Source organism: Bombus flavifrons, chromosome 6, assembly GCF_040668555.2.
Source record: "Bombus flavifrons isolate JBK064 chromosome 6, iyBomFlav1_principal, whole genome shotgun sequence".
NCBI classification, from domain to species: domain Eukaryota; kingdom Metazoa; phylum Arthropoda; class Insecta; order Hymenoptera; family Apidae; genus Bombus; species Bombus flavifrons.
In genome coordinates this window covers 3,018,716-3,041,378 of record NC_138447.1, presented here as the reverse complement: position 1 = coordinate 3,041,378, position 22,663 = coordinate 3,018,716, and the positions used below count along the sequence as shown (strand labels likewise).

Here is a 22,663-nt window from a genome sequence, read left to right as displayed (position 1 = left end):
ACGCTATCCCCGCAATGTCACGGTTATAGGGTCATTTATCGCTAGATTGTAGACGAAGAATCGGTTTCTACAAATCAAAATTACTGACTCAAACATTCCCCACGAAATTACGCTATTGGATTTTTTGTTTCTTAGAGTTACTAGTTAAGGATATTTTTAAAAGTTGGAACGCTATTAAAAGAAAGATCTTTCACCCCATTTGGAAATGAAATCTGTTAGTATATAGAACAAAGAATTTTATTTACGTAGCTCCCAAGTTTAAACTTGACGAACGCAATTTTATGAAACGATGTCGAAGACCCAAACGGAAGAGTATCGTTCGTTTTTTCGAAGCAGCACTGACAAAGTCTAAGTACACGATATTTTTCACTGGGAATGATCGCGATAACCCTGAAGCTGCGAATCGTCGCGTATTCCGCTTCTATTCCCGCGGGATTACGAAGATCCGTTAAGCCGCGTTTACATCCGTTCTCCCGAGACGAATGCAAAAGAAGACACAAGTGGAGAAGGGTCGGGCCCAATTGGCTTATTTATATTTGTCCCAATCACTGTCGCCAGATTTCAGGCTTCTGTCTCGTTCGTTTTTCTCGCGCGTCTCCGCCTTCTCTTAAGCGACGAAGCCAAGGAAGGGTGCGACAGGATAACGTGATAAATTACCGCGCGTCAAAGCCTTTGCGTGCATTCATTTGTACACCGTTAGCACTGTCAATGGCACCATTGCTCATTTTCCCCGTGGAGACAACTTCGGTACCGTCTTCTACAGACTTCGTGAAATCACGCGTACACGTCTAGACGAATAGATAACACGATGATATTGAAATATATCGCGTTTGCAATTTAAATTGAATTCTCTATAAATTGCATTTCTTAGAATCAAAATTTTTATAAATTTCCCCATTTCATTACATAAGTACATCATTAACATCCAATTCTTCTTCAACTCATGTTCATAAGTTCATGTATTACAAGAAACCGAAAGAAATGACAGGAAACTCCAAGATAAATTTAACAAATAGAGTTTGCATTATCGCCACTTTTGTCTGCTTTAAATTTTCTATAAATGCAGAAATATTTGTTATTTACCTTTCGCCCATTTTTGTACCTATAACACATCAAGCCATTCGAGAAATGTCATCGAAACACCAGCTGCGCCATCAAGAAGACACAACTCTATTTCGTCCAAAAGTATCTCAAAACTACTGCTTCTTGATCTGATTCTGGAAACACAAATCGCGCAACTAGCCAGCCTTTTCAAGTCTCGATTCTTCCTCGCATTGGTTTCCTCGCTCACCCCCGTACCTCGATGGAAACAGCTCCCGACAGCAGACGAGTGTGCCGGGGGAAGGTGGAGTATTTAGAGATCGAGGTATACCGGACAACCCCCTTGGTGCCGGACGGTGGTCTCGTCGGAGATAATAGGGCCTCGAAAAGTTTTCGAGTTTGTAACTTTCTCCGCCGCTCCGTGCAATCTCTCCGGTTTTTTCCCCTGGCCGTCTCTTCTCCGTCGAACGGAGAGAAATCCTGGCGGACTGTGGTCCCTCCCCTCTTCTTTTTCTCTCTCTTCTCCCCTTCGAGCTACCCAACGACGACGACGACAACTTGGTCGACGTCTCGCTTGCTCTTTCGTCATCCAGCCTCCTTTACATCCGCGTTGCACGCGGTGCCAGCTAGTATAAGATATACGATCGCAGATACCGCGAGATTTGTGGTCGCCAGGGTGTACCGCGACTCTCACGGCCGAGGGCAGTCCGCTTTCAGGTGGAGATTGCGTTTTGACGTCTGATAGATTCATGGTTATTGGAATCAGACCGTGTACCATTACATCAGGGGACGAGGAATTCGCCTCGAGCGTGTTACGCGTAAATCAACCACTCGCGGCGCCTAAGACGCTCTTTCGAAAGAAACGTATGCGATTTTTGTCCCTATTTCTTCTGTCACGTGTGATCTTTGTTCCTTGAGGAGGTTCATTTAACTCGTGGAATTGTAAGAGATGTGAATTCGTAAAATATATTTGTTGGCCTTTTGACATGCGAGAGGATGTATATGTTTTAATAGTTTGAATAACATTAATGCTTTCTTGTTAAGGATAGCGAATTTCGTTATAGATTGATAACTTGCAAACAGAATTACTTTATAATTTCACATGTACTCTGAAATTTATTGATAAATAAAATTATTTGTATATTTATTTGCATCAGGATGCTTTAATACACAACGGTAATCGTATTGTCGCGAACAGACGTATCGATCATCGACTTCGCCAATAGATAGAGAATTCTCGAATCTTCCCCCCCAAGAAAGTCAGAAAGGAGTATAGGACGAAGGCGGAACTCCTTAGAAATCCTTGGATTCCTCTATGCAGGGCAGAGAGAGTGAGACAGACGAGAGGGATTTAATTTGTCGTGTCGAAAGGCACGGCTGATGCAAACCCTCTGATCTCCGCGATCAATCTCCACCAATCTTCGTTTCGGTCCCTTGAATGGCGGTCTTTAAATACTCGGTAGACGAGCATACGTTGAGCAAAGGAAATGCTACTGAACGTTACTGTCGTCCAATTAAAACAAATTTGAAGTAACTTTCCAAAAGAAAATATCATGGATCAAAGAAAAAAATAACCTATAAAAATATCTCGCACTCAGTTTTCAAAACACTAGAATGTTCCCGCGGTATTGGCAACATTACTCTCCGTCGAAAATGTTGAACAATAACAGACAGCCGGAAAATTTTCAATCTCCCGAGTTTATTCCTCGGAAAGTTCTTCGACGGGTGCGTCGGTGGCCGCGCGTCGCTTGACATTGACGAAGTAGATCCGTAGACAGTGTGGGAAACGTCGCTAATGTCGTAACCGAGTGTCATCGTGCACCCTTTGCGGAGCATTGAAACTCCGGGGGACGACGATGGCGGCGAGTGGAGAGGAACGACGAAAGGGGACGGTCGAAAGATATATCGTCGCTTTCGGGAAGTTGGAATGAGGGCCTTGATGTCTCGAGGACGGACTGGTTATCTTTCGCCTGTAGGTGCAACGAGCTGCTTTCCTCCTAGAGAAAAGACCAGCTCTCGTTCCACAAGAATGACAAGTTCCTATCCTTAACGACCGTGTCTTGTACTTACAAGTCTCGCGAGTGTTGCTGTTCCTAACGTCTCATAAGATAAGCTACTGCTTTTGTGATTCATCGTTAGATGGAGGAACGTAATTGTATTAAATGATTCTTTGTGTTTGTTGTTTCCTTCTTTGGTCCGACTCTTATATTTATAAAGTTGTATTTGCATGTTATATACTCAATATAGGTGAATAGGATATATTAATCCTTTGAGTCCCAGGGGTCTTTGAAAAAACAGGGTCGAAAAATCCCGAAAAGCGCGATAGTGCTTGTCTTAATCGATTGCGGGGAGAAACAAGCGACGCAATAGCGGTCGTCATATTCGTTATTTTTATGAAATACGTCTATATTATTATATATGCGTACTATTAGTTTATAAATATTTCAAGTTTTGTTTAATAAAAATTATTGAGAAGATAACAATGAAATACAAAATACTATTAGTCGTCCGTAGCATTCAAATGTACTGGAACTTTTCGACGCAAAATCTAACGGCACGATCGCGCTGCTTGGGACTCAAACGGTTAAGGACTTTGAAAGATATCGATAACAATTTCGAAACAACAGTCCAGTCTTCGTTTCTCGTAAGACAATTTCGCTTCTCTGTAAACATATGAAAAATTTCAACATATTCAGCATCTCTCAAAATCCTTAATATATTCTATCCATCTATTCCTACATATAAGACGATGCTAACAATATTAAACAGTTCAGCATCAACTAAAAACAAGATTTAACTCCACTGTTTGATTTGATATCGAATAATAATACCACGAACACTGTATGAGAGTTATATCATTCAACGTTCAGTAATATCCAGCAACTTTCATCCACATATTTTCACTAACCGAATCCTACCCCTATGAGTGATCAAACAAAAACGAAGCCAAAGTACATATCCCAGGTCTCGCAAACGTTGACCAAGAATCCCCTAGTAATATTTGTACAACGTGTAAGAAGGTGTCAGAGCTGCCTAGTAGCAGGCGTCGTTTCTCGGAACGTCCCAAAGGGTGAGCAAACGGTTAACTGGGCCGGGGAGTCCCCGAACTATATTCCCTTCCAAATACGAAACCAATCGCAACACCTCCGATGGTCGAACGAACAACCCAGCGGCAATAACGCTGCTGACCAGAGGGCTCAGGGAGTGGGTACAGGAGAAGTAGATGATGGTTTCAGGATGGAAGGATCGAGGGGTCGGTCGTTGCGGAGGCGGCGTGTTGGCCTCACCGAAGCGGCCTTCCTTTTATTGGCCATAAAAGCAATAATGCGATGCCATACGATACGCGTGCCGACACTGAAGTACGACAAAACGATACAAATGCTTGGAATCCGGTTCTCTTCCTCCCTCAACTCACCCCCCACGATCTGTATCGCTACTGTTACCCTGTGGTCCAGATTCTTTACATTGGAAAGCTGGGACGAGTTTGTTTCTGATTCCAGGAAATCTCTTGAAAATCAGGTTCATGGGGCGTCGTAGATTTTTTCGGCCAGAAAGTGAATTTTGTTACTAGTAGCGACTGTAATATTTCTTCGTGCGGTTACATTGTTCCGTTAAGTCAGCTAGAACTACTACGTTATAAATAAATAGAGGGAGCGTAATGTCTTTTGTTCTGAATTGTAGACGAATGCGCGCGTTCTACCTCAGTTAGCATGTCGATCCTTTAATATTTTACTTTCTGCTGAAATTGCGTTATCGGAGTTGGTGTGTAAACTTCTATAATTAGAAACAGCATATAGTGGTGAGGGAACTCTTAAGCTACATTTGTAACGTTAATCAACGTTGAGTCCCAAAATTATAAAATTTAAACAATCTAATTTAGTTTCAAATAAACTTCATTTCTTTATTTTATACGAAAGTTTATATGAATATTGCGTATGTTTAGACTTAGAAAAGGAACAACAAACTTCTCCTAAGTCGTTTCTTTAAATTTTTGTCATTCGAGGGGTGAAACGAAGAAATTAAGCCGGACGAGCCGGGCGATAATCGTTCGTTCCCGTCGAGGAGCTGCGAAAGCTCATTTCGCGCTGTTTAAAAATCTCATGAAGGCAAAACAAAGGATGAGGCTCGAGAACGCTCTTACGAGGGCAAACGCGCGTCGCTTTCGCGTTAAACGGCTCTCGAAGGAGACGAAAGGCCAGGGGTAGATCGGTGAGAACGAGGTAGAGCATCGTGATGACGTCTCAATTCCCTGGGAGTCAGCTTTGAAAAAAGCCAAGGGAGAGATTCTTATCAAAATCTTTCGTCTCGTCCGGCCTAATTTACTTATGCCTCCCTCTTCGGGTCCTATTTACAAGCGCAAAATTGTCTGCAACCCTAGGCACCAGGAGCCTCCTCGTTGCTTATTTGAATCTTACCCATTTGTTTTAATAGCAACGGCTGATTAATCTTTAGTCTTGTGCGAAATGAGGAAACAATTATCATCTTCGGTATTCATACTTGTTACTGTATGTTAATTTTTGTTAGCGTTTTCTAATAGGCAATTTCCTATCAAGATCTAAGTAGAGAATAAAATTGTATATTTTGTACGCGTATCATGTCCTAAGATTCATGTAAGTATCAGATATATATTATAATTTCATTGAAAGTACTCAATTTTTATCATACCGTAACTGCTAATTTATTAACTATCTTTCCAGTGGATAATTCAGTTACACAGAAATTGTAATTTTTACTTTTCTCAAAAGGCATTGAACAAGAGCAAATTATTTTTTATAACTAAAAAAAAGGGATATTTCGGAGCAATTAGATTTTGATACTTATTTGCTACCAAAAGAATTTTTAGCTTCTTTCCCAAATATTTTTACTACCCCCTAGACGATTTGTCTCATCCCGGAGTCAAGGCGAATACAACTTAATCTTTTCCCGGCTCAACTTACTGCCCATGTCCGGCAGGATATCGAGGCGACGAACGACACCTTGAGCCGAGATTACAAGCCGTTCGAATCCTCTTTTCTTGCCCTTCGACGAAACCTCCGGCAGTCTACCTTCGTCTTCTGTCTACGATCGCCCTTACATGTGTTTCCGCCGCAGGGCCGTTAGTTTTTTCGCGAAACCTGTTACCTTCTTATACCGTTTTCTCCCTCATCCCATCCGCTGGTTACACGGATCACGTGCAATACACAAAACGAACGAGCTACCGACACACGAAAGGGACTTGATGCGCGAGGAGGGGCAGTGAATACATTTAAAACGGGAATACGATTACTTGTTCGTCGAGGGGTAGATTTTCGTTGCTCCGCTCGGATTTATCGACGGAAATTTGTGTCGTTATGGAGGAGTCTTGGAAGTCTGAAAGAAACGGAAGCGCCACGACGAAGACGCTCGCTGAAAAAGCTCCAAAGTTCGAGTCCTATGTACACGGTATATGGGTGGTAGGTATGACTACTCATCTTGGAGAACTATGGAGATGTGAAAGTTTGAGTAGGAATTGATATACGTTCCCTTGGATGTTGACTTGGATGACTTATACTTTCTCTTGAATGACTTCAATATTTTTCTCATATTTATGAGATGCGCTGGGTATAAAGAATTTGAGTGTCTTAGGAGGAAAGTAGACGATGAAAGGAATTTGTTTAAGTTGAAATAATAGTACGAAGTTTCATGTTATGTACTTGTGTATGAATCTAATGATATTAGTGTTTATAAGAATTCAGTGAGCAAATAATCTCCTTTCGCACCCGTAACTCACTAGAATACTCAATACAGAATACGTTAAATATCTTAAGTCTTGACTCATCTCTACGTTGTCGTCCAAATATTTAATTGTAGTTAAATAAAAAATTTCCAATTCATAGATGCAACACACTCGTTCCTAAACAATATCACCGTATGTTTAAAGTCAAACATGCGTTGTTTCAAACTAATAAAGTAACAGGTCGTCAACATACCATAAGCACTGCGACAAATCATCACTATGGCAATAGTAAAACCTCTGTTTCCACAAACGTATGCCATTTCCTGCGAACAGTGATAAAATCGCTACCTCGTTTATCAGAATTCAATGGTGGTCGTAGGATGCGCATCGGGGCGAAAAATTGCACGATTTTGTGCGTTACGACTGGCACAGTGTAGAGCGTAGCGCGATGATGATATTCAATGGCACGGCGGCTTTTACGACCGATTATCGCTCGCGGAATCCTTCTTCAGCGCTGCGAAGAGGATTTCATCCAAAGAAGCTAAGATTTAGCGGTGGCGCCTGACCCGCGGCAGGCATAAAGGGAATCGCACCATCATCGTAAACCGAGTAACCTCCCCCCGCCCCATTTCCATCCCCCTTTCAACCCCTTGAACGAAACTAGAGAGGAAGAGAAGAGAGAACTCGAAGCGGCTCGACGTAAACTATCCGGCAACCGACTCTGATCGCACCCACTTCTCCATCGTCCTCTCATCTCCGGCAATGCCGGGGTGCCGTTATAGCTTGGGACTCTGTGTAGCGCTCGATGCACCCAGCCCTTTATTCCTGTCGCCCTCCGACCGTTTCTTTCGATGGGGATTACGTTCGATGAATTCTTTCTGCCAACTATTTTGCGCCTGCTACGTTTCCTTTGCACAATTGCGATCTGGAGTTGCTTTCATTGTGGAGAAGTGATGAGACGAATTGTTTTGTAGTTGTGTTGAGAGTTGAGCCTTGCGTGGAAGTATTTTCATAGTCTGAATTTAAGGAGATTTTTCAATAATTTGTGAATGTTATAATTGTATAGAAGTTTATGTCAAGTATAGGCAGGGTTGATTCTACTCGATTTAGGTGTTGTAATTTATTTAATTATCTTTGTTTATTTCCGATATATTCTGCTTAATGTATTAGGTTGCCCCAAAAGTTTCTTTCGTTTTATAGGGAAGTAATAGTCGCACAACATTTTTTGGGAACGAAATGGATCATACATAATTCTATAAAATAATATAAAACAAGAACTGTTGTGCATCTATTGTTTCTTTATAAAACAAAAGAAACTTTTAGGAAAACCTAATAATATTCCTCGTAATTGATTTAATTGATGTTTGCTTCAATTGATTCTGTATATAATAATTTCGTACATTCTTTAAAGTTCATATTTTATCAATTAAAGATGAATATACGATATTTTTAAAGTACTGGATAAATCCACTTTATTTTGTGTTAAGGAAAAGCGTTTTTGAAGATTTTTAATAAATATTTCCTTAAGTTTATCATGAAGCATATTAGTAGTGAAAGGAAGGTACGTTTCATCTAAATGACGCATTGAAGTAGTTCGATGGTACACATTACACGAAAAATATTTCATTCGGTGTACCCCTTTCGAACTTCCCCTCGCAAAGGATCGCTACTTTCCACCTCTTGTTCGAGGACCCAGCATCTTTGTTCCTTTGGATTTTTCACACGCCCTATTCTCTCACTGTCTTCCAACCCCGCCCTTTCGTTTCCCTCCTTCTACCATCTACCCTCTTGGTGGTAGTTCTTCAGGCAGGGTGAGGCAAGGCTAAGACTTTTCCTCAGTTTCCACACATGTTCCACGGGTATCAGCGGTCCCGGTGGAAGGATTTGCAAGTTAAATGGCATAAACGAACACTCAGAGAAGATACTCTTTGTCTTTCGTTTTTTATCTGGAAACTTCCAAATCTTCGGGGGTTGGTGTAAAAGATTCGCTGCCATATTTCCTTTGAGTTTCGTTCTTTCTTTTTTTTTTGATCCACGATTATAACTTTCTTAAGGGTGAAAATCGTAGAAAGTCGGCGGAACGTTTTAATCTTTTTATATGAATTATTTTATAAATTACGTAAATTTTGCGGGAGATGACGCAACAAGGTACCGGTAATGGCTCCTTCGCGACGCGTGTGCCTACTAATTTATTTCCCTATGAATATCCGAAAAGGCACCCTTTCCTTCCCGCGAAAACCAAGGCTGTTGTCTTCCAGCGCCAGTGGGCGTCGTATGACCAGGACATTAAGACATTGTTCCCGTGATTTACGATCTGATTTGCATTCACGTGCCAACCGTATATCAAGCATACACTGTGAACTAAGCTTTCTACCGGTTGCGTTATACCCTTCCCCTGAATCTACTTCGTTCGTTCGAAGACGGCCGCGAAGGTGTTGGCACTTTAGTACACCGGCCAAGAGGAAAATATTACGCTTTACAACGTTAGCTTACTAACGCAATAAAAATGTTAATTGTCTTTAAAATCTGCCGTAGGAAATAAGAATACATTTAAGGGGTAGTAAATTCTTTTATTTCAAGACATAAAAATTATATGGTTATTGTTTTATATAATTTACTTAATTGAAACAGTTTTTGGAATACTATTACTAACATGTTTAGAAAAAACTATAGTGAAAAGTAAATAATAATTAAGATTAACTGACATTAATACATTTTCAAAGTTGCTATCTACATTATCTTCTTCAAGAAAATTCTTATTAACTTCCATCGCATCATGCTGAAAAATACAGAAGATAAGAACTGTCAGATAAACCAACTCGCTTTAGCAAGCCATCAAGTAAAAGTGGAACCGAAAAAAGAACAAATCAAGCTATCAGCCTACAAGAAAAAGAGGCAGACCACCCACGAAGAATATTAACAAAGCTTGTTTCAAGCTTGCCGGAGACATCGGACCAAACCCGTTTGCCCTGCGTGTCTCACACAGATCTGCACGAATGTAAGTTGGATATAGGCACACGTACAGTGGAAGCTTACTAGAGAGGGAAGGGGGATGGCTCACGTGCGAACGAGGCATCCTTTGCCAGGAGCTGAACAGCCACTGATGAACTTGAGTCATCGATCATCCAATTAGCCGGGCGATCAATCATCCCGCTGCCATTTGCCCTGAACCTGACTGGGTCCCTCCAACCGCTGGATGCCTACAAGCACGGTCCAGCATCCTTCCAACATAACCCGACGTGTTCGACCCCAACACGCCGAATCCCTAATCAACCCTTTTCAACGCGTGCAGCTTCGGCTGAAACGCTAACCTTTCCCCGCTGCTTCGCGACTCGGCTTTTCCCTGTCGTTTCGACGATTCCAGCGATCAATATTCGAAGAAATACTGATGCTGCGGCTACCGTTAATTGTGTTTTATAGAGTGCCGCCTCAACGCCATGGGATTCGATTAAATGACTTTCTACCACCGGTTCGGATGGTATGGTGATCTGGATTTGAGTTGTGTGAATGGAGTCAATACGATCAATAATATGCAGAAATAATACTCAAATGGTGTTGATGATTTCACACATTATTCAACTTAATTGTTCCAAACGGTGAAGTGAAATGACTTATGTACAACCGTTGGATTTGATCTGTATTTTTTTATTTATTTAGTTTCAATGATACACAGTATTCAATTACGTATTAGTTTCAATACAGTTTCAATATTAAATTAATGAAGCATCTAACATACATACATTCTCTTCGCCACTTCCATGATTCTAAAAATCATCCCTATGAAAAAGAAGAGTAACAGTCTCCCCGTAGTTCAATATTTAAAAGAAGAAATTTCGAAGGCAAAAATTACATCTCACATGTTCGTTGATCAGACTGAGGTGTTTTCCAGCAGAACGGTTCCAGATTCGCGTGTACTGGGAGGTAGGCAACCCCTGTTGCAAGCAGCTCACGGAACACTTCGATCGCAGTCATTGAAGAAGAAATGTCACCCGGTGTGTGAATCGGGGCATATTAACGTCTTACGACACGCGAGACTGAGCACGTCGATTCGGTGTCTTGGCTTTCGTCTGGAACTGATAGTCTTCCTTTTCCCTCCCCTGGAGCTTCGTTAAGCAAGGATGTTGGCACGTTTTCTACGTAAACGCCGAACGTAAATCGCGTTAGTTCGTTGATTCGCTCCCAGTTGGCACACGGGGGCGAAGGTGTTTGATATATAGCTCGATATATCGGATAATAATGTGCGATATGACGCGTGAGTTGTTAATTCGCGCGTCGCGTCCGCTGCACATGACGCGAGCTTACCAGACTCTGGCTTCGACCCACGTATTCTTCGCTTTCTGATCTTTCCGCGTGAATTCGCGCCAATGGGGAGATCCAGTATCTCTCTCTTTCTTTTCCTATCTCGCTTTCACCGGCGGAACAAGAAAAATTACCGATAAATCGACCGCATCGACGAGCATCTGTCCCAGAGGATATCTCTCTCTCCAAAGTGCGATTAAGCTTGAGACCATATAACCACACATAGTATACGCTCAAAAAAGAACAAAAATATACCAATGAAAATGTTACTACAACCGTTTAAAATATAAATATTACATTAAAGAATCAAGTGTAATTCACATGTAGTATAATCTAATCTTGCCGCGACGTTTACTGTGTAAATAGAAGCGGTCAATGTTGTGGGAGCGAAATACTTCTTGAAAAGGTTTCAGCGAAGCCTGTAAATCGTAATATATGGACCTTAAGAAAAATCTTCAAGTACATCACACCATAATTATTTCAAGGAAAACTTTCGTTTTAGGAAACTGAATCAGAAGTTTAACAATTTACGAATTAACTTAGACAAGTTTTTCTGGAAATCCTTTCTCCTCGTCTAGTAAAAGAGATCATCGATGAAGCTAAGACAATCCTTTACGTCGACGCGCCATGTTTAATTTATGTTGATGGACCTTTACATTTCAAATTGGTTACTTAAGATCCATTATTTTAAAGGCGGGCCAGCCTCCGCGGCGCAGCAATCTCCTTTCGAGAACTGGTTGCTTCACCTAACCGTGACGACGCTGTCTGCGCTCTTCTTCTCGATTTATATCTATTTCCATAATTTCCTCTTACCTGATAATTCGCAACTGCGAGTTCTACGTTCCGCCATTCTCGTTCTTCCGATACTGTTGGGTTCGAGATGCTAACAGGAACCAACAAACGTGTTAAAAATGAACCAGGAATACATATATGATTATTACAATAATTAGAATATGTCGAGCATAGAATAGCTTTTTTTTACTAAATTTTTACTGCAAGGTGAAAAGAAATATTGATGCGTATATAACCCTTCATCCCTTTAAAAAAAGATAAAATATATAGTCTTTATGTTTTTTTATCTTTCTCAATATTCTATTAGGAAAAGTTCTATTAACAAAAGATCGCGAAATGGAAGCCTACCAGAAGTCAGCTTCTCATTTCCTTTGCTTATCACTCCCCAACACCGCATTCAATTGCGATTACATTCTGAGAACCAGTTATTCGCTCGTTTCGCCACCGCGAGCGCTATCTCGGCCCGCGAAAATATTCAAATGAATTTCTAATCTGCGGGGAACCAGTTTCCTCCATGAACCGGGCAAAGTAACGTCCCAAGACAATAAAGGAAAGCAAAATAAGGTTGTAAATGGACTGAAAAAAATGTCTGTTCCTGGAATTTAAAATAATTCTCAACCAACCCAGTTTATCAAAACGAATTTCTTGTTCATTTATTGAAGTTATTCGCGCCGAAACGCTTTCATCCTCTGTTTCGATCTTGTTACCGTGCAAAGAAAACTCTTTAACAAGTGGAAACGCCGTATGCGTCCGGGTACTTAAGTTCTTACGCTTAGGAAAATATTTCCTAGAGAGAAACGGCAACGAACCTCGTCCTTGCCGAGGATCCCAGTGAAGACAACACAGAAGGAAGCTAGGGGTGGCTGCGGACCGCCCGCCAAGCGCTAAGCTGATAGGCCGGGGGAATCTATGGAGTGGGCTCGGCAACGAAAACCTAAGTGTCGGGCGGAAAACGTCTCTTTAATGCTCTTAACGTCGTCACGCTACTTCTCCAGCTCCTCCTCTCTTCGCCTTTGCTCGATCGCCCACATAGCACCGCTTCCTGCCGCGCAGGATAAATACCTGTCACCGTTGAAATTACGTTCCTGCGACGGAGTTGCTTGCCTCGTTGCTTCGTTGTTCTTCCGTGGAATGGATGCACCCGAATCGAAGAGTTTTCAGCGATTCGAAGGCACAGTTGAGATCAGGAAATTTTATGAATGGGTTTCTAGGGAGTGAATTGATGAAATGATTATTTTTTGAGGATATAGACGGTAGGTTTTAATATTATGAGATTTATTATTTTGTCTTGATATATTGACTGAAATTATTTTCTTTCATCAAACATTTGTTTTATATTCGCTTTCTAAAATTTCATTGATATGCGATACATCAAAGAGCTCACTATACACGAATTCAGATAATATGACCTCAAATAGTATTTTCCTATCACACTCATCAAAAGGCGAATTAATTACTGTGACTTTTAACTTTCTCATTTCAAATATCTTACGTACAAGTCGTATGTTTGACATCTGAAACAGTACGCCTTTGATGTTTCCTCGTCTACGTATATTCGTAATGAATTGAACCAATGTTTGTTTTAATTTCTTTCTATTGCATTGCTTGCTAATTTACACTTTAACACAGAAGCTTCAACAAATGTAATACTCAAACAAAAATTACTCTAAACCTCCATAAAAGTACAACGTTATAGGGTATGTTCTGTTCCGTGAAACTGGATACGTGTTGAAAGAAACGAATGTTCGACGTTGCTCGCAGTCAGGGTCGGGACAGATTAGATAGGCGTGGAGACAGAGGATCGACGTCCGGCGTTGGTCGTCCGTACGTTTCCTCGAGCAGGAAAGGAGGGTTTGGCGTGCAGGCCTTCGACGAGGCAATCCGTACGCCACGGTGGTCCGTGTCACTGCGTGCCCCTGACAGCCAGCAATTAACAGCCGCGGACTCTCGCCTCTCGTCGCCGGCGTAACGGTAGCGTCGCGCGCTAGAACGTCGTACTAGACGTCCCGGTAAATAATTGTCCCCTTCGTCGGCCGGTTAAGACACCGATTTGCCCCATGCTCTTGTTTTCTACCTTTCTGCTCTAACGCTCCCTCCGCCGCCTTCTCTTTTTACCCCTGCCTAGTTTCTGCACGCCAGTCAATAACAGACCTCGATTTCGACCGCCCGTTTTCCGATTATTCCAGATTTATCCCCTGAACCCCCACGCCTCCGACCTGCTCTATTCCGCTTTCATTATTCCGTCCCCGATTGAAAGACATGTGCTGATCATTAGATTTAAGTGCGACTTAAATTTCGTGGCCAAATAGAAGTGTCTCAGTTCAAGAGTAGGGATCAATCATAGTACTGGTTTTTTTAAGAATTTTTTGTGCTATATTTCCTCTGATCCATAAAAATGAGTACATTACAAAATTAATTGTATAGTTTATGCATTGAATAATTTAAGTTTTTATTACTTTTTGCTTTCTTGCTTTTCTGTAGATTGTTGGAAAAAATATTTCGGAATAGATAAACATTTTTTTATATTGGATACCTATGTCTCCTAAAAATGACAGTATATAAAGGAAGTTATCGATTCGAAATTCAGCGTTCCAAAAGGGGAGAAAGTCACAATCCCCAGAGGCGCCATTAATGTAACTGTCGGTACATTAGCTCATCGAATTAAAAAAGCAGCGCCCTCGACTCCTCTCGTTTTCCTTTTTTCACTACAGGAGCTTGTCCTTATCGATTCATCTCAATTACGAGAGAATCAGGTGGCGCGGAACCGAGAGTGGCAGCCGGCCTGTACGAGGTGTCTGTGACAATGGTGTTTAAGATGATTACCACCCCGATTCACCCCTGTCTACCCCCGGCTAGGAGAGGAAATACAACGTGCCTCAAAACGGAGAGAAAAATCGTCGTTAGACAAATGGGATATTTTATCTTGGCATTAAGGCTTTTTATTTGAACACCGATTACAGCCATGGAAGGTCTCCCGTTCCACTTTCGAAGGGTAAACCAGCCCCCTATACCTTTCTCTGTCGCGAGATTGAGGTAAAACGATTTGTAGACTCGCGACACGAGTCGTCAGGGATTTCTGTCTCTGATTGAAGATTGGGAATTTGATCAAAGAGGGAACTTTGATTCGCATCCTCATAATTTATATAATATATAATTGTAATACGAAAGTTTGTAATAAATAATATTTATTTCCTGATTTCCCGAATAATATTTAATTCCTGGATCATCTTTCATAATCAAACTAATATTAGTGAAACTGTACAACTTACAAGTTATAATCAATGAGATCTTTCGTATCTTATATATTAACCGTCCAAAAGTTTCACACCTAGAAGTTATGTAACGCACACGCTTGTGGTGTTTCGATGACGAGGTGAAAAACGAATAAACGAACGAGCGCTGTTCCCCGGTTCTCGCTCGCACGGTCATCCTAACCTCGTTAACCGTTGGTACACCGTTTTCACGGTAATCGTAGGCGAAGGGTGTGAGTAAAGGTGAAAGAGAGATGAAAAGAGAAGGGAAACCGGACTAAAGAGAAACCAAGAGAAAGAGAAGAGGCTAAAGGGAAAGGTATACCCATCGTTCTCTACGTCCAGGCCTCTTATGCGCTGTTTAACTTATCCATTTAAAACTCAAACATGCGAAACAATTAATTAGTAATTAACGCTAGCCGATGGTGGGCGAAGGAATGAGAGAGAAGAAAAATGGTAGAACGATAGGGCGTTCGCCTCTGGGGGTGTCTGCACCGCCCCCAAAAGAGGGTAACGGCTGGGCGTAGAAGGCTTCTGCAGAGGCAAGAAACTTTAAAGTTCCAAACTTTAGTTCTGCTGTTAGCTTCTAATTAGCGGACAAACAGTTAACCTCTAGATACAGTCATGCCGCCTGCCCGCCTCCAAACCTGCTCTGCTCTCGAGGAAAGATATTCTAAACCCCTGCACGCGTGAATTCATTCGCGATCGTTATCGTACACTTCCATCCTGCCACACTAGGAATAATGAAGTTATAAACATTGAGCAACAAAAAGGGTTCCCCATAGTTCTCCATATAAACTAATTCTTCTTGTTTATACTTGAGTTTTACATATCGCGTTTTAGATATCTCTTGCAGATTAATTTTAAGAAACACTCGGTGAGACCAGGATTTATGTATCACTCAAAAAACACATTGACCATTGCATAAATTGAAAAGCACAAAAAAGAATTTATCATCATTTATGCCATCCTCTTACAATGAATGAACCAGGAGGAAGTAAATCATTCGATCTCGGAAATTGATCGCACACGTACGTAATTCAGTAAAGAAATTAATAAAAAGTAAAGTTGATCAGTTTAGTTTCTGAGCGACTCGTATAATACTTTGACATATTCCAGGCGATAGGAAGAATTTTGCCCTCGTTAAAATGCAACCTATCGTAATCCTCTATCCATCTCAATTCCAAATTCAACATTCGTTCGCGAACAATTACGACCCCAGATTTTAATTCCAAATTCTTGGCTCGTTCTCACGCGGATAAATCGTCGGTCATTTCGCGTGTCCCTCTGCACCCCTTTCTCTTACTCTGGCTGTCATTAGCTGGTCGTCTACTTTCTTGATTGCTTGTCACTTCGCTTTCAAATTGCTCAGACGCGGTCTGTGCTACGAAGGCAAGAGGAAGAGAGAGAGAGAGAGAGAGAGAGAGAGAGAGAGAGAGAGGAAAGCATTCCTGTATTCGCGGTCGATCGACCATGCTCCGCATGCGGGCAACCTTTGCACGCGAAACGACAAACGCACGCTCGCGGCGAGGTTCTCGCGACGAAGAGCACTGGTGTGTGTTGATTACGTGGCGCACAGAAACGCGACAGGGACGGAGGGGTAAGTTGGGTCATCGTTGGTGTGAGGGTTTCAATATGCTTCGACAGTAGTTACGATACCCACCCTGGACCCGCCATAGATCGGACGAAGTGGATGCAGAAGCGGACGAGAGGGCGTAGGTAGCGGGTAAGGGGAGAGAGAGGACTATCGTGCTGCGGTATCGGTAGCCTTGGTTATTTAGGAAACCATATCAAAGTTTGAGTTGGCTGGTTGCCGGCGGTGCGCAACCCTCCTATCGTGGCCTCCGCTTCTGGACAATGAGATCTCTTCCGGCCTCGTCGAGGTCGCCCTTGACGTTCGTTACCGGACCGAATAACGGCACCTGGAGCCATGAAAATGCTGCTGCATTGAATCTCTGAAGAGGTCGCGAACTCAGAAAAGACGTTATCCGTGATAGATCAATCGCCCATTATGTAGCCTGCAGGGCTGTTCGATAACTTCTTGTCATGCAATAGTAGTCATTTGGCTGAAGATTTGATGCTGGTCTAGGAATGATAAATGTAGATTATGGAGTTTTCAATCAGTGACGATGCGTGGAACTACGGTAGAACTCCATTTATCTGAAGTTCATTTATTGAAATGAAATTTTACGAAGAATGTGATCTATTAGGTGAGTGAGAAATTAGAGATAGTGAATAACTTCTACTAGATGAACTTCAGTTATATTATGCTTTTGTTTGTCCTCAGGAAGATTCAGATGAATAGAATTCTACTGTATATAGCATTGTCTCTATTATAAAATAATATATAAGTAGTCAGTCTTTTCTTCGTCTATAACTTCATTATGTAGGAATTAAATCAGTTTTCAATTTAAATATACCTAGAAAATTCTGTGATGTATCCCAATATTTCTATCATAATGTTAGCTTGCTTTTCACTTTATAATCTTCACTGTCATTTTAAATAAAGTCACTTTCGCTAAGATTCACGGTTTGCATGGACATTCGTAACAATTACGAGAAAAAATCTGGCAATGTTAACGCGTTACGACAGTGCAGAAAGACGATCAGGCGGCCATTCTATTATACTTCTAGTTCGCTGCTAGAATGGCGCGGGTTCTTCTAGAAGGGTCCAGAGATTTAATTAAGGCAGAGCGACGGACAGAAAGACGAGCGCTACGTCGTGTAAACTCGAGCTTGGCCGTCGCCCTAGTGTCCCTGTCGTAGTTTCGGGAACGAGCCAAGTCATTCCTCTTTCTTCCATTGCAGAAGATCACTCGAAATCTCGCGAGAACGCTCCACACGTCTACAATGTAGATTCTGTTCGGCCGACCGTGTGAGACAAAGTTCGTCAGGACACCTTAATCCCAAAGAGCCACCAACTTTGACCGAAAGCCTTGTTTTTCTCTTCTTGTACATCACAATCTTGTGCGGGGACCGAGCCATTTCGTTCGACTGATTTCACCTGCATGTTGATGCGTGGAGAAATATCTGGATCTCTTCTCGTTTGTTTCAGGATTTTGTAGTGAATTTGAGTTATTTGATGAAGGTTGTAATTTATGAGCGTAATGAATATTCTTCAATATTCGTATTTTTTCGATGATTTGTTTCTTTTTCAAGATTCTGTTTAATAGTTACGTAGTTATTAAATGATATGAAATCGTTTGTACAAAAAATATTTATATGTCGAGGTATAACGGAGTAGAGATTCCAATAGAACGATGCAATATGAAAGGTAGAAGAATAGTTTTGAACAAAAGTTCTTTGAACCCCAGAAAATTGAGTTCATTGTAGGATACCGCCTCGGAAATCTATGCCAGTGTTAAGTTGCGAGCATACTCGAAATCCGAATCGAAGTTTCGATTTAATATGTGTCAAAGCAATAGGCCTACTATACAATAATTTGCAGAATCGTCCCTCAGAATATGTACTTTTGAAACTCTCATATTAATCGATATTAAGATCATTCTACAATCATTCACCGTGACCTGATTCTTCTAATTACTTTTCGTTCTGTCCACCATAGTCCACATACGTTATTTATTAAATTTCACAAAATTTGCACCAACAAGGTGTCACAGTCTCCAGCAGCGAATACTGATATTCATGGCACTCGTGTTGCCAAAGTCACGGACCAGCACTCCCTAAGGCCGAACCTCGAAACAGCTAGCAGCATCATCTGCTCCGCGGTCGTGGTTTCAGCGTCAATAATTCGCAAAGGCTGCGGGGCAGCCTCTAACCGACTGATTTCACGCATCTGGCGTTTGGTGGTTTGGTCTTGCCTGATCCGTGCCGCGTGTACGCCAAGAGCAATAGCGAAAGACGTCGATGCTCACGCGAGAGAGCGTAGGATACACTTACTGGGAACAAGACGATAGAAGGCGAAACAGAGAAGCGAATAGAACAAGAAAGAGCGAAAGAGAAGGAGAGAGGGGGGAGTATGGCCAGTCTCTGCCTCGCCGCCGTGGTGGTCCCGTGATCAATATTCCTTACCCCCTTTGCCTTGGCTTACCCCTCCGGCGCGGTACGGGTACCCCTTACCTCGTGAAAACCCTACTTCTACTACCCACTCCCACCTCCCTTCAGGGAGAACCCGGGAGAAACCCCTGAAACCCCTCTCGCACCCTCGTCTTAATTAGGAGTCTGAATCTGCGGCGGACACGCGTATAAGGGCAGGCTGCTGGAGATCGGGAGAGGGTGGTTTGAGGGGTTGTGGGTGCAAGTGGGTGAGCGGGTGTAGTAGGGCTCTCGGGCAAAGCCAGACGAACGTCGTGTCCGAAACATTATTCCTAACTTTCGTACGATCACCGCCGCGTCACGGATGCTGGACGACCCTTTTTATTATTCCCTGAAAATAAACACATTTGCGCTTCCTTGCCCTGTTCCAGAGCCGGGTTTCCGCCGTTGCCTCGAGCCTGCCTCGTCTGTCCCTCGTTCTGGACGAAAGAACTTCGCCTTGCATCTCCACCCGTCGAGTAATTAGCTGTTGTTCCGCAAGTCTGGATTTAATTATGACGGCGGATGCGGTTGATACGAGATGCTGCGAATTCTGTCTTCTTTTTTCTTTTGTTTGTTTCTTACTCTTCTGGTGTTTTAGTTTCATTTCCTCGTCGCGATCAGTACAGTTTGTTGGATCAGACACCATCGTGAACTGCACGGTTGGGTCACTACACCTAACGAAGCACATTGAAAAGTTTCAACTCTCGCCAATTTGCTTCCGACTAATTTCTTCCGTCCCCTTTCGCGTTTTCCAAAGTCTCCAGTGCGATTCTTGTTTGTTTCGCCCAACGTACACGTTCATGACTTTCTCGACAATCAGTGCCTCTTATTTTTCCTCTTATTTGTGTCTCTGTAGTAAAGAGTTTGTTCGTTAACCGAAAAACATTAATTTAATCATGGATAAATTATGTCCGGATGAGATTACTAGACATCCGTTTCGATCGTCTTGACCAAATCAACGAGGGCTCGTTGAGAGAAAATAGTTTCGACGAAATAATTAATTCGTTTAAAATAATTTATTTGTTAAAATAATTAATCGACACTGGAGGATAATCGAATTTTGAAGAAACACGCTACGCACCGGAGCGAGCCGATATCGCTCGAATCTCTCGTTCGTGAAAGTATTTACATGCGTTGTACATACAGACGAAGTACATAGAGGGTAGTGACGGTAAGGCTGAGCAGAGAGGATATTGGGGTTAGGCCATTCATTAGATTACGGGAATTCGGAGGTACCCGTTGAGGGGTAGAAGAGAAGAGAAGGTTGGGGGCGAAGATGCGGGACTGGGTGCACGATCGGGGACTAACCTGCGTGCATTAGCTGGCGTCACGAAGCGCAGTAATAAGGGAAAGGGTTGAGAAGGCGAGCGAGAGGCAAGATTACCTTTTTTTCGTGGTTGAACGAAATATTATTTGCGTATCTCATATGATAAAATCTAATTCGAGGATGTGACATGAAGAATTTAGTAGAAAAATATTTATGGAATACTTTTGCTCTGAATAATTATCACACAACATTTAAAAGACATTCTATAGACTTTTTTAAAGACTTTGGAAAAGATTATATCTAATTTATTATTTATTATAATATGTAGAATCAAGTAATTATTAGAAAACAATGATTGTTTCCTTCTGTTACAGCGTCGACTCACACAAGGCGGGACTATCCCCGCCAAATCATGAACAAGGTAAGCCAAGGTATTTTCTCAATAATATAAATTAATTGATAGTATAAAATAAAATACAGGTTACTAGCAATTTGTGTTTATATTTGATGTCGAACAAGTTAACAATGTGTTCGACACTTTGCATTGGTAGTCAGCGAGCGTAGCGAGTCAGTTACTAGGGAAAATCGATCCAACACCTTTAATCGCTTTTCATGCAGCATGCGTCGGTCATTACGTGCTCGTATTTTCGGCGGCTATTATTTTAATGGTCTATATCGAACAACTAACAACTCTACCATGAACGAAATTCATTGACAGAGCTATAATAACATTTAACAACCCATAAAATTAATCATAGTACATAATACGAATTCCTTATTTTATCAAAACTGTTAAGATCTAGTAAGAATTGGATTTTTCAAATATTTTTGAGAACATAGAATTGTTACAGGACTAACAATCTCTTTGACATATATACATGCAATCAAACTAACATATCAAACAAGCAATATTCATCATAGAAGAAAGCCCTACATTAGTCGTCTAAACGTCTATCCCCTAAATCTTACATAATGATCCGAAGATCGACGTTCGCTGCACGCCTTAACACGAGCGCAGCACAAACAGAAGATTAACCGAGAACTTTACGAGTGCACCGTTTCCGAAGTTTCTACGGGATAACTAAAATCAGAGGGAGAACTTTTTAACTTGGTTGCACGTTTAGAAGTCGCGGGTAGTAACGGTGTGTAGCACAACGTGGGGAGGTGGTTCCGTGAGTCTTTCGCGCCTTCTTGTGCGTGTGAACGTGCACGTTTGCACGCGTTGGTTACACGTATCTAGCTCGAATGTGTATGTATAACCCGAGCCTCATTTGTAGGCCCTTTATGCGCCGTCTGCCTTTCCTCATTATGCATTGCACATGAGAAAACTTGCTTGGAATCTCTGCCCCTCCTACGTTGTCTGCCTCACTTTCTTACCGCTCCCGTTCAACAAAGTGGGGTGTTGATCCCTTCACCCCCGTCCCCGAACCTCGTTCCACCACTTCTTCCACCACTTTTCTCTTTCTCTCTCTCTCTCACACACACTCTCTGTGCCTAGACTGGTAGCTCTGCTTCTTTATAAACTTTTAATGACGGCAAAGCCTAATCGAGAGAACGAGCGAGCAGAGCCTACCTCGCCTTGACTCGCGAAGGCTATCCAAGAAAATCAACGTTGAATCTCGATTTTCGGTACTCTCTGGTGGAGGTATTGAAGGAAGCTTGCTTGACGAGGTTAATGGCGGGGACTGTCCGCTAATTGTCATTGATTATTTCTATTCCTGTTTGTTCAGTTCCTGAAGATATAGAAAAAAAATTAAAAATCACTTTTCTCAAGACCGATTATTAAAAAGTAGGAAGTTTTAGTTCATAGATAAAAGTAATTGAAAGAAATAAGTATCTCTTTTGAAACTTATTCATCATAATTAAATTAATTTACATTAGCCATAAGAACAGAAGTTTTAAAAGTTTTAATAAGTTAAGGCGAAAAATGAATTAATAGCACGCGATTGTAATTTAATTTACAAGCATGCAAGTAATATTATATACCGTATATATCTAGCAATAAGCGATGTGATGGACAAGATATCATTTCTCGATTTGTGTGCAAAAGTGCGCTGAAGTATTCAACAAATCATTTAACGTTTACGCCTGGTTCGGTGCTCGGGTGAATTAAACTTCTACCAGGAATTTCGTTCTATGGCGGCCGCTTCGAAAGCATGCGTATTTACGATATAGCGAATAGTTTGTATCTGCGAAATGCTTTGCCGAAGTTCGGTACACAAACCTTAGTGCGAAGGCGGTTAGCTGTTTGCTATACTGAAATAGCCCCTCGTTAACTTC

The 22,663-nt window shown here is 41.8% G+C and overlaps 1 protein-coding gene across 12 annotated transcripts in view; it reads left to right on the top strand.

Moving 5' to 3' along the window:
* LOC138181119 (box A-binding factor) overlaps nucleotides 1–22,663 on the top strand; it is a 310,196-nt gene that overhangs the window by 216,739 nt on the left and 70,794 nt on the right. For 11 of the 12 annotated variants that reach the window (XM_069115697.1, XM_069115696.1, XM_069115695.1 and 8 more), the window contains one exon: nucleotides 20,758–20,804. The exons of the other annotated variant lie outside the window; for it this stretch is intronic. In XM_069115697.1, the coding sequence (XP_068971798.1) occupies nucleotides 20,758–20,804 (47 nt within the window). The remainder of the gene's footprint in view (nucleotides 1–20,757; nucleotides 20,805–22,663) is intronic. 12 annotated transcript variants of the gene reach the window in all.